At 42.7% G+C, this 16,844-nt stretch overlaps 1 protein-coding gene across 17 annotated transcripts in view; it reads left to right on the top strand.

The window, feature by feature from the left end:
- SIRT5 (sirtuin 5) overlaps window positions 1-16,844 on the top strand; it is a 37,840-nt gene that overhangs the window by 13,562 nt on the left and 7,434 nt on the right. For 7 of the 17 annotated variants that reach the window (XM_024247991.3, XM_024247993.3, XM_024247995.2 and 4 more), the window contains exons 4-9: window positions 621-754; window positions 3,996-4,221; window positions 7,816-7,903; window positions 9,290-9,343; window positions 11,332-11,455; window positions 13,132-13,247. In XM_024247991.3, the coding sequence (XP_024103759.1) occupies window positions 621-754; window positions 3,996-4,221; window positions 7,816-7,903; window positions 9,290-9,343; window positions 11,332-11,455; window positions 13,132-13,247 (742 nt within the window). 17 annotated transcript variants of the gene reach the window in all.

Genomic DNA, 16,844 nt, shown 5'->3' on the forward strand with positions numbered 1-16,844 from the left:
CCCAAGTCTCTGGCAGTGTCCTGTTGAAAAGTTTGGCTCTTATTTGAGTTGTCAAGAAGAAGGCCATGTGTCCTCAAATAAGGCCCTTGCCCTCACCTTCAGTCACTATGCTGAGGGAAGCTGAAAATAGCAAGATCCCCAAAGGGAAGGTAAACTTGGGGAGGAAGGTAGGCTTTGGGTTCCAGTGGGCCTCAACTCAGCACTCACACAAACATACAGGCTTGTTTTTACTTTTATGAAGGAAGATGGATTCCTTCCCACTAGGCTTTTTTAATCTTTGTAACATGCCTGCTCTAGGGAAGGCACTGCTGTGCACCTCAAAGAGCCAAGGAAAGTGAGGTTGGAGAAAGGTATGTAATTTGCATAAGATCACACATTTGTTTGGGAGGCAGAGCTGTGGTGCAGAGCCAGCTGTGTGTGCCCAAAGCCCCTGCTGCTTTAAAATATTGTACACTCACCCAGCAGGTCACATGGGGATGGTGTTTTCATGGTACAGGAATGATGTTTGTTTATCTTAAAGTATAACTTCACACAAGGCAAGTTTCAAGATACAGACAATTGATACGGGATACAAATGTCCAAATGGCATACTGGATTGATAAAGATTTTACTCTGTTTAGGTATGGCAGATTTTCGGAAGCTTTTTGCGAAAGCAAAGCACATAGTCATCATGTCAGGTGCCGGTGTTAGTGCAGAAAGTGGTGTTCCGACTTTCAGAGGAGCTGGAGGTTATTGGAGAAAATGGCAAGCCCAGGTTTGTAATGTTTCCAGAACATTAAAAGCCTCTGTCGAATGAAACCATAACAGAGTTTGGCTCAAATCCTATACCGATCCCTGAAACCCCGGGGAAATGTCTTTAAGTGAACTGTGACTCTTATTGTCTCATTGATTTTGGCATAAACACAAAGTTCCTATGATTAAGATCAAAATTTAAGCAAGGCTGCCACTTTCCTTTCTAGATAGGTATGGATTGCATTTATTCAGATAACAGTTTCTCCTAATAATTGTGTTAAAGTGAAATCAGAAGACCTTGGTTAGCATCATTCATTACTTTATTCTAAAGTTATTGAACTCAAGTATGACACATAAAGTTTCTGTGAACTTTTCATGTTAAAACTAATGTCAATTATTGAAGGGTTAGGATTTGATATTCAAAAATTTATAGGAAGCCCTTCAGAATGTAAGTTCTGTGAAGGTGCAGATTTTTTAAATTCAATTTTTATTGAGATCTAATAGACATAAAATAAAAGTCACCAGTTTTAAGTGTACAATTTAATGAGTTTTAACAAATGGACATAGTTGTATAGCCAGCACCATAATCACAGTATGGAACAATTCTGTCCCTCCAGAACATTCCTTCATGGCCCTTTGCAGTCCGTGCTCTCCCATCCCACTGGCTCAGGAAGTCCCTAGCTTTGGAAGACAAGGAATTCTTTGATTGTTTGAGATGGAGTTTTGCTCTTGTTGCCCAGGCTGGAGTACAATGGTGTGATCTCGGCTCACTGCAACCTCCGCCTCCCAGGTTCAAGCGATTCTCCTGCCTCAGCCTCCCGAGTAGCTGGGATTACAGGCGTGCACTGCCACACCCAGCTAATTTTTGTATTTTTTAGTAGAGATAGGGTTTCACCATGTTGGCCAGGCTGGTCTCAAACTCCTAACCTCAGGTGATCCACCCATCTTGGCCTCCCAAAGTGCTGGGATTACAGGCATAAGCCACCACACCCGGCCTCTGTTTGTTTTATTCGTTGCATTGTCTCCAGTTTCCAGAACTCTGGCACATTATAGGTGCTTAATGGATTTTCGTTGGCTGAACGAAAGCAGTCATAAATAAATACTGCAATACATGTCTTCCGTGGTTAGTAGCTCATTTCTCGTTGAATGCAAAGTTCATGAAGCTGCCCCTTCCTTCTTCTGAACATCTGAGCCTGGCAGATGTTTGGGTGTTTTGCCTCCTGCCTGCTGCCATCTGGGCGAAGGGTGGGGGTCATTACCTTAAAGGTGAAGTAGGGAGAAAGGAGAGCAGAGAACATTAGGGGCCAGCAAGAAAGAGGGGCCACTGGGCATTCCCTGGATTAGCAGCAGCAGAGGGTGGGAGGTCGGAGGGTGCGGGAGGAGCTTGGAGGAGGGGCGCTTAGTTGCGTCCGAAAAGGCTCATCAGAGTTTTGCAGACAAAGCAAAGAAGTCAATAGAATGTATTTGACTCCAACACCCTTCCAGGGACACCTGTGGACATGTTCCTGTGCCACCTATAAACTGCTCCGGGCCATGTGTTCTAGGTGGAGAGCAGGGTCGGTGTGGGTCAACCTCTCACGTGGCAAAGGCTGGCATTGCCACTAAGCAGAGGGGCCTTTACGGTAGAATGAAATGCACATGTGTTCAATGTAGGCAGCATCTCCTTGATAAAGAAGCCATATTTCTTTTTAAAATTAATGTTATTGAGGTAGAATTTCCTTAGAATACAATGCACCCATGTGCATTGTGTGTACAGTTTAATGAGTTTTAACAGGTGCGTGCAACTGCGTAACACCCCTATCTCCACTATCAAGAAACAGAGTGTTTCAGTCATCGCTGAAAGTTCCCTGTGCCTTTCCCTGCCAGCTCCCAGCCCCAGACAACCCCTACTCAGCTCCTTTACCAGAAAGGAGGTTTGTTTCTCCCAGAACCATATTTAAAGTGTATGTATTTTATCTATTCTGTTTATACATAAAATATACACTTTTTATGTATAGCTGTGTGTGTGTTTAGCTGTGTGTGTAGTTGCATGTGTGTGTGTAGCTGTGTATGTATGTAGATGTGTGTAGTTCTGTGTGTGTAGGTGTGTGTGGTTTTGTGTGTGGGTGTGTGTATGTAGATGTAATTGTGTGTATATGTTTAGTTGTGTGTGTATTAACAGATAAGTGTAGTTATGTGTATGTTTAGTTGTGTGTATGTATGTTGTGTAATTGTGTATGTTTAGTTGTGTGTGTGCAGTTGTGTGTATGTAGATGTGTGTAGTTGTGTATGTAGATATGTGTGTATGTTTAGTTGTGGGTGTAGTTGTGTATGTAGTTGTGTGTATGTATAGTTGTGTGTATGTAGATGTGTGTATATGTTTAGTTGTGTGTATGTAGTTGTGTGTATGTGTGTAGTTGTGTGTGTGTTTAGCTGTGTGTAGTGCGTGTGTGCAGTTGTGTATGTGGATGTGTGTAGTTTGTGTAGTAATGTATGTGTGTTTAGCTGTGTGTGTGCAGTTTATATGTAGAAGTGTGTAGTGTGTGTTTAGTTTGTGTGTGTAGTTGTGTGTATGTTTAGTTGTGTGTATAGTTGTGTGGATGTAGATGTGTGTAGTTGTGTGTGTATCTTTAGTATGTGTAGTTATATGTATGTAGTTGTGTGTATGTCTAGTTGTGTGTATGTGTGTGCAGTTGTGTGTGTATAGATGTGTGTAGTGTGTATGTATGTTGAGTTGTGTGTGTGGTTGTGTGTGTTTAGTTGTGTGTAGATGTGCGTGTATGTAGATGTGTACTTGTGTGTGTGTGTATAGCCATAGCTATAGTTATAAAACTGAGTTTCTCAACCATGGTCATTAGACCTCAATGGGCATTTTGCATTTCATGTTTTCCCTGGGTGTAGGTCAAAATGAGATCCACTTCATATGTTTTAGGGCTGCATGAAAAAGGGGATTCGATCAAAAATACCTTCCTGCATGTTCCTTTACTTCATCTTCACAACTTACTTGGGAGGTAAATGGGACAGGTTGCATCATCCCTGTTTTGTCACTAAGGAAATTGACTGATTTCTCCAAGGTCCCTGGGCAGTCCCAGGATGGGGACGTAGGCTGGTACCCAGACCCTGCCTGGCATCTGCCACGTTGTTTGAACCTAGTGCTGCCATCTCCATCCTGCACCTTCCTGACGCTGCCTGTCTCTGCCTTAGGGAGGAAGGGCCTGTGCCCCAGGGTTCAGCATCCTGGCTGTCTCTGCCTCCCTCACTCCTGCCTCCTCTTCCACCCCCAGGACCTGGCGACTCCCCTGGCCTTTGCCCACAACCCGTCCCGGGTGTGGGAGTTCTACCACTACCGGCGGGAGGTCATGGGGAGCAAGGAGCCCAACGCCGGGCACCGCGCCATAGCTGAGTGTGAGACCCGGCTGGGCAAGCAGGGCCGGCGAGTCGTGGTCATCACCCAGAACATCGATGAGCTGCACCGCAAGGCTGGCACCAAGAACCTTCTGGAGATCCATGGTGAGAGACCCCCAGCCTCACATTCAGGGAACCAGCTTTAAAACACCTGTCCTGCCGTTTCAGCATCACCTCTGGTGCCTTCCCTCCCTCCCTGCTGGACACCCGTCCTGTCCCATAGGATGCTGTGGCATTTCCTTTGGAGACATGTTAGTGTCCTGTGGCACCTGGGCAGCTGCCTTTGGCTGTGGGAGGAGCCCCTGACCCACTAACATTATTCACTTAGCAGTTCCTACATCCTCGCTGCTCAGGGTGGTCTAAGAGCCAGCAACATTCGGCGTCCCCCAAGAGCTTGTTAAAAATTCAGAATCTCAGGCCCCATAGGACCCACCGAATCAGAATCTGCATTTTCCCATGAGCCCAGGTGGCTGGTGTGCTTTTTATAATGGAGGAACGCTGGGGTGCACAGCTGCGTGACCCCCTCCTCTGTGGAGGGGCATGGTGCTGTGAGACAATGGCCTCAATGAGCTGAGGAATAAGAGGCCTGGTCCATTGGACAGCTGGGGCTTGAGCAGGGGCAGACTGCAGCATCTTGGGGTCTCCTGTCACTCCCCCTTCATCCTGGTGGGCACTCCCCACTGAGGCTGTGCTTCTGCCCTGCCCTGGAGCCTCGGAGAGCTGCCAGCTCAGTGCTGGACACTGTACCAAACCCACCAAGCCTGTGATGTCGGTGGACCCTACTGAGGCTGTGCTTCTGCCCTGCCCTGGAGCCTCAGGGAGCTGCCAGCTCAGTGCTGGACACAGCACCAAACCCACCAAGCCTATGATGTCAGTGGAGTTTGTCTTGGGTCCCTCTGGGCTCCTTCCTCTGTCCTGGGTGACCCCTCACCCCTTCGCTCTTGTCTTCTGTCTCCTCCCTTCTTTGCTGTCACCACGAATCTAATACATCCAGTTGTCCACGGTCATAATGGGCAAACTAGGGTTTCCCCCAAGGCCATTTGCATTTAAAGAGTCTGCATTCAAATCCAAGGAATGCATTTCTTATTTTTTAAGCATTTATTTCTCTTAATTTAATTTAATTTAATTTTTTTTTTTTTTAGCAATGGGGGTTTCACTCTTGCCCAGGCTGGGGTGCAGTAGCCCGATCATAGCTCATTGCAGCCTTGAACTCCTGGCCTCAAGGGATCCTCCCACCTCAGCCTCCAGAGTAGCTGGGACTACAGGCACATGCCACCATGCCCAGCTAATTTTTTAAATTTTTGTGGAGACAGTGTCTCACCATGTTGTCCAGGCTGGTCTCAAACTCTTGGCCTCAAGCAATCCTCCCTCCTCAGCCTCCCAAAGTTTTGGGATTACAGGCGTGAGCCACTGTGCCAGCCAAGAATGCATTTCTAAGTGTAGCATTTCCAGAGGCAGTGCACCAGTGGAGGGGTGTTTGTTTTTGAGTGTGTGTGGTGAAGCTGCCTGCTTTTACTTAGATCACCCTGATAAGGAAAGCGAGGCACTACTCCTTTCGACTGTGTCTGTCTTTTGTTCATCAGGAACAGCCAGCCACCTATTAACCGAGCATCTTTTTGGTACCTACATCTGCTGGGTCTGAGCCACTTTCCACGTGCCTCTGCTGATTTCCCTGCAGTGTCAGAATGTGGGCTATGTCATCGGCATAAAACCGAGATGACAATGCCTATCTTACAGAATTGTTGTCGGGATTAAATAAGATCATATATGTGTGTTAGTCAGGACTTTTTAAAATTTCAAATGATGAGAACTCTCTTCTAACTTAGGTTAAAAAAAAAATCAATGGCATCTTCAGTCTGATGAAGGGTTTTTTTAAAGATGCATCATGTTTTTAATGTGGCATTTAGAATATAATCTGCCTAAACCATGATATACTATTTTATTATCCCTTAGAATTATTTTATACTTAGAGAAAGAGCTTGTCAAAACTTAGACACGTTCTTTAGAAATTATATCTTTCCAGGCATACGTAAAGTATGAGTATGATAAACTGGTCCAAATATTTCTCATTATCTAGCTCTTCTAAATGATTCTGAGTGACTCAGAGCATGGATGTCTGTGTTTTCCATGCAGTTTCATGCTCTGTGTCTCGGGAGATGGATGATGCAGCCTTTCCTGAGAGAATGCCCCTCTGTTATAGCTGGGATTCTCATCCAAGCTCCTGACACACCTTCCTCAAGTTCGCTATTGGGCCTGACATGTTCTTACCAAAAGGCATCAGTGGAAAGGCTGTAGACAACAGCCAAAACTTGCTTTCCTTTGTGAAGTGGCCCTTGAAGGGTTTGTTGGCAGAAGGATCCAGGGGCTGAATCTGCTCAGTCAGGCCACGGAGAATAACAACCAAGTCACCCCACTTTTCAGTGTTCTCCTTCAACAAGTCTGTGCAAGCATGATGGTGATGTCACACTCTCATCTGGCCAGTAGCAATTGTAGGACACATCTGAATTTCAGAAATGTGAAAATGGGAAAAAATGTCTATGCTAAAACTGACAAAGTAGGTTTATTGGCTCACAAAACTGAGGAGCCTAGGGGTGCAGCTTATGTCATCTTTCCTCCCGGCTCCTGTCCCCCGCCTTCTCTCAGCTTTGCGCACTCTTTGAGGTGGCCTCCCTTCTCCCTCTGCAATTGATCTGCCTCCACGCGCCAAGGGAGAGTGCCCCCGACGGCTCCAGGCTCTCCAGCTCAGCCACCTGCTCAGAAAATAAACCTCTCGGTGGGCTTGCTTGGTCCACACACCCATCCTTCTGACCAAACACGACTGCAGAGGGATGGGCACCACATGGGGGCCGTGTGCGGCATGTGGCCGAGCTTGTATTTGGGATGTGACCCACAGCCCTATTGGCTCAGCATGCGAGAGAGCAGGGATGGTGCTCCCCAAGGAAGGACTGGTGGGCAGGACGGAGCAGCGCATGTCCACTAGGGTTGAAAGTGCTCTGCACGGCACCAGGTGCCTGGTACCCATTTCATAAACTGTGGCCACCATGATTGCTTCAGCTCAATAAGTGGTGGTTAGTATTAACAATTACTTTTTTCACTTATTAGTTGATTACTTATTTATTGAGGTGCTTTTGTATAAAAGATTCAAGCTTTCTGAAATCAAAGTTAAAATTTTGTAAACATATCCCACGCCATTGAACCTTTATCAGTCATATCAATAAATCATGCCCTTAGATTTAGGTTGAGTTCCCTCTACCCTTTTGGCCACTTCTGCCTACTTGAACACCACTCCGAGGTCATCTGATGGCACATTAGTCATGGAGTTATTTATTTTTCCTCCAGATTATAAAGTCCTTGAGGGCATATGCTCTTGACTGGCTTAAGAGTACTGCATGCCTCTGTTTCCCACGAAAGCTAAAGCTAGGGTAGGCCCATTTGCTAAAATGAAGTATGGCTCAGTGTGGCGGTGCACACCTATAGTCCCAGCTGCTCAGGAGGCAAAGGTGGGAGGATCGCTTGAGCCCAGGAGTTGGAAGCTGCAGTGAGCTATGATCATACTACTACACTCCAGCCTGGGTAACTGGGTGAGACCAAAAAATGAAATGAAGTGTGAAAAATAAAGTATCTTATACCCTTTTAGACATGGAGAAGGTTGCTCTTGATTATACTAAATTCTGGATTTGCTTCATATGTATTTTTCAGGTAGCTTATTTAAAACTCGATGTACCTCTTGTGGAGTTGTGGCTGAGAATTACAAGAGTCCAATTTGTCCAGCTTTATCAGGAAAAGGGTAATTATAGCACACTACAGAATAAGTATGTGTTGTTTTCTCCTTCAGGTTGAACATAAATGTGGGGAAATTGAACATTCATCAAAGATTCCCATGGATATTTATGAGAAATAAGACTAAATACAAGGCTGGGTACAGTGGCTCATGCCTGTAATCCCAGCACTTTGGGGTTATGAGGTGGGGAGATTGCTTGAGTTCAGGAGTTCAAGACCAGCCTGGGCAACACAGTAAGAAACCTGTCCTATAAAAAAACAAAACAAAACAAAAAACCACAAAAATCAGCTGGGTGTGGTGGCACATGCCTGTAGTCCCAGCTACTAGGGAGGCTGAGGTGGGAGGGTTGTTTGAGCCTGGGAAGTCGAGGCTGCAGTGAGCTGAGATCATGCCACTGCACTACAGCCTGGGTGACAGAGGGAGACCCTGTCTCAAGAAACAAACAAACAAACAAACTAAATATAGCCATGTGATAAATATTTTGCTCACAACTTACAGTGTTAAGTGAAAACCACAGGGTCCTAAATTTGTACACACAATGAGTTCATGTATCTGTATATAGTTAAAAGACCAGAAGAAAATACAACAAAATGTTAATAAGGAATATCAGGAGTGGAGGGATTATGGGTAATTTTTAATTTCTTCTTTATATCTTTATGAATTTTCCTACATTTCTATTATGAATATGTACTATTATTACAATGAGGAAAAAATTTGAGGGTAGACACAATATTGAGAAAAATTCCACTCAGCCTTTTAAAAACAGTATAAATTGTATAAGGACTATATAATGTCACTGCAGAGGATACAAATGATGATGATGTATAAGGGTAAACATGAAGTTCCCCCTTAGCACACCCAGCCACTCCAGCCCTCCCCACACACGAATTCCCTCACCGGCAGTATAACCACTGGTGATTTTTTTTTTTTTTCTGAGACAGGGTCTTGCTCTGTTTCCCAGGCTGGAGTACAGTGGCACAATCACACCTTACTGCAGCCTCCAACTCCTGGGCTCAAGCAATCCTCCTGCCTCAGCCTCCCAAGTAGCTAGGACTATAGGCACGCATCACCACACTCAGCTAATTTTTGTATTTCTGGTAGAAATGTAGTCTTACCATATTGCCGAGGCTGGTCTTGAACTTCTGGCCTCAAGCAGTCCTCCCACTTTGGCCTCACCAAATGCTGGGATTACAGGCATGAGCCACTATGCCCAGCACCACTGGTAATTAATGGCTTGGGATCCTTCCTTCTAATGCCCTTCCAAGTGAGCATGTATTAATTAGGAGTTTTATACCACATACTGCCAGGCAAATATACAAACTGAGTTATGTTGTTTCTTTATTTTTTATTATGCCAATAACAATCTTTCTTTTCTAATATTATTTACTTCAGTGCTCCAGAACCTGGAACTCAAGATGCCAGCATCCCAATTGAGAAACTTCCCCGGTGGGTAAAAAACTCTGATTTGTACTGGTGTTCCAGGTTACCAAAAAAAAAAAAAACAGACATCAAAACCTAAACATGTATTTGGCAAGACGCCTCTTAAATCAAATGCACAAATGTAAAAACCAGGCTTGACCTCTGAATCCAAAAGTGAAAGGACAAACGATGAACCAAATTAGGATGAAAAGAATGATTTCTTTCCAACCCCTTTTTGCTTTGTGTTCTGGTAGGATCATTTGAGGTCGGGAAAGTTTCTGAAGCTGTCGTGCGACAGGTGGTTACCCAGTGTACAGAAAGCATAGGGGGGCTGACCTGTAACTGGTCAAATAACATCACTGGCATTATTAATCCAGGGTTAGGGAGGCAATGAAAGGACCTGAATAGGAGAGGTTACAGGACCAAACAGAATGTTCATAGATTAAAAAAAAAAAAAAAAAAGGAAGGTTTTTATGCCAATTTTTCAAAACCAGACATTAAAACAGCACTTCTATAACCTGTAATTGGATTAGAGGTTTTTTTGTTGTGTTTATTTTATTTTATTTTTTTTGAGATGGAATCTCACTCTGTCACCCAGGCTGGAGTGCAGTGGTGCGATCTTGGCTCACTGCAACCTCCGCCTCCTGGGTTGAAGTGATTCTCCTGCCTCAGCCTCCCGAGTAGCTGGGATTATAGGCGACCGCCACCACGCCCGGCTATATTTTCTGTTTTTAGCAGAGATGAGGTTTCGCCATGTTGGCCAGGCTGGTCTCGAGCTCTTGACCTCAGATGATCCACCCGCCTCAGCCTCCCAACATGCTGGGATTACAGGCGTGAACCACTGCACCCGGCTAAGGTAAAATAAAACAGCACTTCTAAAAGTGTTTCATAGAACATTAATTTAATGTTACGTTGAGACAGTACTTGAAAAAAACATGTTAGGCACTCAAGTAAATACGGAAATGTTAGACTAAACAAAGTTAAAATATGTTTGCTTTACTGCAGGACTTTTTAGAGCATTTAATCCACATTGCTGCCTTCTAAAAAGTGGTTATAATACGTATGTTAATGCTTTACTGGCTTATTTAACCACAGAACCTTTTAAATTTTCCTCATGAGGGTTTTAATTGCTGAATATTAAAAGTTTTCTTCTGAAGGAATAGGTAGACCTGGTGGCTTCCTGTGATGCAGGAGATTACTATGATGAATATGGTGTTTGGGGGATGATTTTAGGAGGTGTATAGAAGGTGACCCTGAGGTAGGAGGGAGTGAAAGAAGAGAGATTTTTAGGAATGGACACAGGAAAGCTGGCTACATACTGGGCCAGAGAGACGTGAACCTGAGAGAACATGAAAGGAGGTCGTTGATGAAATTAGGGGATGCTTGGGGTGGGGGGTAAATCTGAGTCCAGTATGACTCCCAGGTCTGGGTGGCTGTGAGCACAAGTGTGAGCATAATGAATGAACTGGGAAAGCTTAGCTGAAACAACGTGTCAGCACATCAAGTACATACAGACAAGATAAAAAATAAGGACAGTTCAGCAGGGCGCGGTGGCTCATGCCTGTAATCCCAGCACTTTGGGAGGGCAAGGAGGGCAGATCACCTGAGGTCAGCAGTTTGAGACCAGCCTGGCCAACATGGTGAAACATGTCTCTACTAAGAATACGAAAATTAGCCGGGTGTGGTCACACACGACTGTAGTCCCAGCTACTCGGGAGGCTGAGGCAGAAGAATTGCTTGAACCCGGGAGGCAGAGGTTGCAGTGAGCCGAGACCATGCCATTGCACTCCAGCCTGGGCAGCAGAGTGAGACTCCGTCTCAAAAAAAAAAGACCATTAAACCTGATGCTTCATAAGCAAGGCAAGTTTATATAGGCTGGGAGGGAGGGTGTAGGGAATAAGAGGCATCAGAGGTGACTCATCTGGATGTACTGGGTTTGGGGCAGCCCCTGGCCTCCCTCCGATCCAGCTGGGCAGACTTGGCTCAGGGTTGGCTTAAGGATCCCATTCTTCCAGGTGTGAAGAGGCAGGCTGCGGGGGCTTGCTGCGACCTCACGTCGTGTGGTTTGGAGAAAACTTGGATCCTGCCATTCTGGAGGAGGTTGACAGAGAGCTCGCCCACTGTGATTTATGTCTAGTGGTGGGTCACGCCCTTCCCTAACCCCAGGACAGGACTGGAGTTTGTTATTTTTTTCTTCCCCCTCTCCTCTTTTCCTTCCTCCCTCCCTTGCTTCTTTCCTTCCCGCCTTCTCTCCTCCCTCCCTTTCTTCCTTTCCTTAAAATGTATGTTGAGAGGTCTTTGTGGTATCCTATAGAAAAACTGAGAAACAATGAATAAGAATTTATATTAAAATAGGAAATCATGCATGTCTTGGGCATCTCAAAGCCTCCTCCCCCAGCCCCACCAAAAACAAAGAAAAGAACATGCTATTGGTTTTTAAAATAATACGTGCTTATGATTAAATTTAATTGAGAACATGCAAAAATTATCACATTATAAAGAGGAAATTAGAAATCGCCCATAGTTCTGCTATCCAGAAATAGTTACCGTTAGCAGTTTAGTATGTTTTCTTCTAGACCAGGAGTGAGCAAACAGCAGCCTTTGGGCCAAATTGGGCCTGCTACCTGTTTTTGGAAATAAAGTTTTATTGGAACTCAGCCACACTCATTCTTCCACACACTGTCTGTGACTACTTTCAAACTACAAGTGGCAAAGTTGAGTACTTGTGACAGAGATTGAATGGCCTGCAAAGCCTGAAAAATTTACTGTGTGGTCCTTTTCAGAATAAGTTTGCCCACCTCTGGTCTAAACCTTTCCTTATGTAGATGTACACGTATTAATTAAAATTCAAAACTGAGTTCATGACATATGTTCTGTTTTGAAACTACTTTATTCACGCAGCAGTTCACTTAGCATATTCCATATCAGTACGTCTAAATCAATAACATCTTTCAATTGACTGTATGGTGTTTTATATGGATAAGGAATGATATATTTAGCTAATTCTCTACTGTAAGACATTTGGGCTATTTCAAATTTTGATATTTTAATCAGTGATATCGTGAATATCCTTAGATAGAAATCTTAGCATGCTCTTCAAATGATTTCCTTAGGACACATTTCCTAAAAGTGGGATTAATTGGACAGATTGTATGCATATTTCAAATTTTTCTTGACACGTCTTTAAAAGCAGAGGCACTTTCTTGTGGTGCATATTCATTCAGTCAGTATTTAAAGAATGCTTCCCAATGTTGAGTATAATATTACTGTTGATGATGGATTGTTAAATGAAAAAAGCCAGTTTACAAAACAGGTCATGCTCTTCCCATCCCTGTAAAGAATGTTTATAAGCAAACAGTTATAAGGGAAAACCTAAGAGGACATACATGAAAATGTTAACAGTGGTTATCTTGGGGTAAGATTATGGATGATATGTATGTTTTTTTCTTCGTATTTTCTACCTTCAACAAAAAGATAGAAAATATGTTTTAAAAAGTTATGAATCATTTGCTTAACTTTAAAAAGCAGAAACAAAACCAGAATTACCCCCAAAACATGTTGATTGAGTCACTTCTATGTCACTCTTTGCATAACTCTCCTTTTCATGTCACATATTCTCGATTCTAGTGATTGATCAAAGGACACCTCTTCACTTTCCCTTGTCCCTTGGACACCCTGTTTTATCCCATCCTGTTTGGCTTTTCTCACACCTGCAACCACAGACTTGCCTGAGTTTGTGTGTAAGGTTTTCTGAAAAAATGTTCCTTCTCCTCATCGTCTGGCCATTTGTCCATCTCCATGTGCTTGCCTTGTAGGTGGGCACTTCCTCTGTGGTGTACCCAGCAGCCATGTTTGCCCCCCAGGTGGCTGCCAGGGGCGTGCCAGTGGCTGAATTTAACACGGAGACCACCCCAGCTACGAACAGATTCAGGTACTGGGATACCGTGATGGGAGAGGGAGATGTGGGAGGCAGGTACAGACATGGTCATCTAAACATAGTTGACTTACTCCTCTAATTTTTAAAAAAGACATAGGGTTTGTGTTTTTTTGTTTGATCTGCAGTTGCTTTTATGGAAGAACAAAATCATTCACTGTAGACTAAGGTAGGGGAGCTCTGTCATTGTACGCGAAATTTGCCGTGGGACTTTTGTTTGTTCACATTTTGAAAGCTCTTCTTTGATTCCTTAGGCTTTGCTTTCCCTTACATTTTTAAGCTAGACTTAGTGATGGCCTTTAGTTGTAGGTTACCCAAATGCTCCGCAAGTAAGCCTGGGAGACGCCCTTGCAGAACCTCATCACCTGCCGTTCTCACTGGGAGGCCACCTGGCAGATTGCCCTTTGGTCTAATTGCCAAGGTTATTTGTATCTGTGGCCATATTATGACACTGATCCGGCTTCCCAAGTTTGGGTGGGAAGTGTAGATTGTCATAGTATGCATTTTTAGTCTTATTCCTGGGTCTGTTTTATTTCTTCACCCTTGTTCTGTCTTTTTTCTCACCCCAACTTTTTTTTGCCTTTACCTCTAATTCTTGTCCATCTAGTTAATTCCTTTTGAATAAGTTAGAATATAAATAAGTAGTAAATTAATATAAATGAATAAAATAGAAAACTTCATTGAAGCATTTTGTCATTACTTTAATCAACAGTTTCCAACCTTGGCTGCATATTTTAAAAATACTGATGCCTGGGTGCCCCCTCATGAAATTTCGATGTCATTGCTCTGAGTTGCAGCCCAGACATCATCATTTTGATAAGCTTCCTAGGTGATTCCAGTGTGCAGCCAGGATAGGAACCACTCTTCAGAGTCTTTGCTGGGATTTAAAAAAAAAAAGAAAAAAGAAAAGGGGCCACAGACACTTCAGTAGGCCCCTTCTCAGGTGAGTGAACTGGCTCTGGGCCTCTTCTTTTCCATGTGTCTTTTTGATCAGCTACAGCCTGTGTTCTTGATCCATAGTTCTTCATTTGTGTGTTGAGTAGTAGGAACTAAGAAGATAGCCTTAAAAAAAAATTGCCTCCTATGCAAAACTTATACTTTGAAAACTACAGAACATTATTGAAAGAAATAAGGAAGGCCTAAATGAATGGAAACATATCCAATGTTCATGGATTGGATTGGACAACTTAATATGATTAAGATGGCAATGCTCCCCAAATTGATCTATGGGCTCAATCAACTCAGTCCCTATCAAAATCACAACCGGCTTTTTACAGCAATTAATTGAAAAGATTAATCTAAAATTCATATGAAAATGCAAGGGACCCAAAATAGCCAAAACAAAATGAAAAATTAAGTTGGAGAACTCATACTTCCCAATTTCAAAACTTACTATATATTAGCTAGGCATGGTGGCACATGCCTGTAATCCCAGCTACTTGGGAGGCTGAGGCAGGAGAATCGCTTGAACTTGGGAGGGGGAGGTTGCAGTGAGCTGAGATTGCGCCATTGCACTCCAGCCTGGGCAACAAGAGCAAAACTCCGTCTCAAAAAAAAAAAAAAAAAAAAAAACTTACTACAAAGTTGCAGTAATCAAGACAGTGTGGCACTGGCATAGGATAGATATATAGAATCAGTGGAGTAGAATTGAGAGTCCAGTAAAAAACAAAACAAAACAGAACAATAAAACAAACCTCACATTCATGGTCAATTGATTTTTGAAAAGAGTGGCAAGACAATTTGATGAAATACAGTCTTTTTCAAGAAATAGTGCTGGATACCCACATGCAAAAGAATAAGCTTGGACCCCTCTGTCACACCATTACAAAAAATAACCCAAAATGGATCATAGACCTAAATGTAAGAGCTAAAAGTATAAAATATCAAAAGAAAATGTAGGAGTAAATCTTTGTAACCTTGGGTTAAAGCTTTCTTAGATATGACACCAAAAGAGCAAGTAACATAAGAAAAATGGATAAATTGGACTTTATCAAAATTTAAAACTTCTGTATTCCAATGGGTACCATCGATTAAGTAAAAAGACAACCCATAGAATCGGAGAAAATATTTGTAAGTCTAATATTTGATATTTGATAAGGGATTTGTATCCAGGATATATAAAGAACTCTTACAACTATAAATAATGAAAAGACAATCCAATTAAAAACCAGGTCAAAATATTTGAAAAGACATTTCTCCAAATGTATACACATGGCCAATAAGCATATTGAAATGATGTTCAATATCATAAAACCACAATGAGATACCACTTCACAGCCACAAGTGTGGCTATAATTTTTAAGATAAAGGAAAATCACAAGTGTTGGTGAAGAAATTGGAACCCTCATACATGGCTGATGAGAATGTACAATGGTGCAGTCATTTTAGAAAACAATGTGGCATTTAAATATAGGGTTACTATATGATCTAACAATTCTACTCCTTGGTATATAGTCCTAGAAATGAAATCATACATCTACACAAAAATTTGTACACAAATGTTCATAGCAACTTGTTCACGGAAAAAGTAGAAACAACCCAAACATCCATTGACTGAAGGATGAATAAATAAAATTTGGTATGTTTGTACAATGGACTATATTTTAGCCATAAAAAGAATGAGGTATCCATATATGCTACTACATGGATGACCTTTGAAAATGTTATGCTAAGTGAAAGAAGCCAGTCATAAAAAGACCACATATGGTATGACTTCATTTATACGAAATATCTAGAATAGGCAGATCAGTAGAGAGAAGGTAGATGAGTAGTTGTTTTGGCTGGGAGTAGGGAGGAATTGGGAGTGGGTGCTAATGAGAACAAGTTTCTTTGAGGTTGTCAAAAATGCTCTAAAGTTGATTGTGGTGATGGTTGTATAATTCTGTGAATACACTAAAAGCCACTGAATTATATATTTGAAATAGGTGGATTATATGTGAATCAAATCTCAATAAAGCTGTTAGATAAAAAGTTAAATGATCTTCTAACTTATCTCCTGAAAAATGCACATTGAGCCTCCGTCTGATTTGTGTTGTGGCACCTATGTGGAGCAGCTTGGCCACTTAGCATGACTAAGAGTAGTAATACCAGAGCTAGGCAGCTCAAGCCTCCTGTCTGTTTGAAAGACCATCAGAAAACTCGAAGAGTGGGACAGGATAAACTTTGTGAAGCAGGACATGAGCTATGTCCCCAGTTTGGATCTTCTAATATGGTTTCTTTTCAGTCATTTGATCTCCATCTCATCTCTAATTATTATAAAGAATTAAAACAAATCGTCATTGTAGAAAAGCAAGAAAATGCAGATAGAGAAAAAGAAGAAAATTAAACTGGAGTATTTCCACAACCCAAGTTTAGAGTTGGCCCCCACCACCCGTGCCATGGACTGAGCAGCAGGGGCCCAGCATCCCTCGGATATGGTGGCTGTCTTCACGTGAAAGAAACTGAACTTGGTGGTTTTTCCTGCCAGTTCAGGAGAGATTCTTGGCATGTAATACATATCATTGCACAAGTCAAGCCTCGTAAAACCACAGACCTGTTTCGGCTGCTACTTCAGCCAGAATTCTTCAGCTTCATATTGTCTTGAAAACCTATGAT

The sequence above is a fragment of the Pongo abelii genome, chromosome 5 (assembly GCF_028885655.2).
Source record: "Pongo abelii isolate AG06213 chromosome 5, NHGRI_mPonAbe1-v2.0_pri, whole genome shotgun sequence".
Taxonomy (NCBI): domain Eukaryota; kingdom Metazoa; phylum Chordata; class Mammalia; order Primates; family Hominidae; genus Pongo; species Pongo abelii.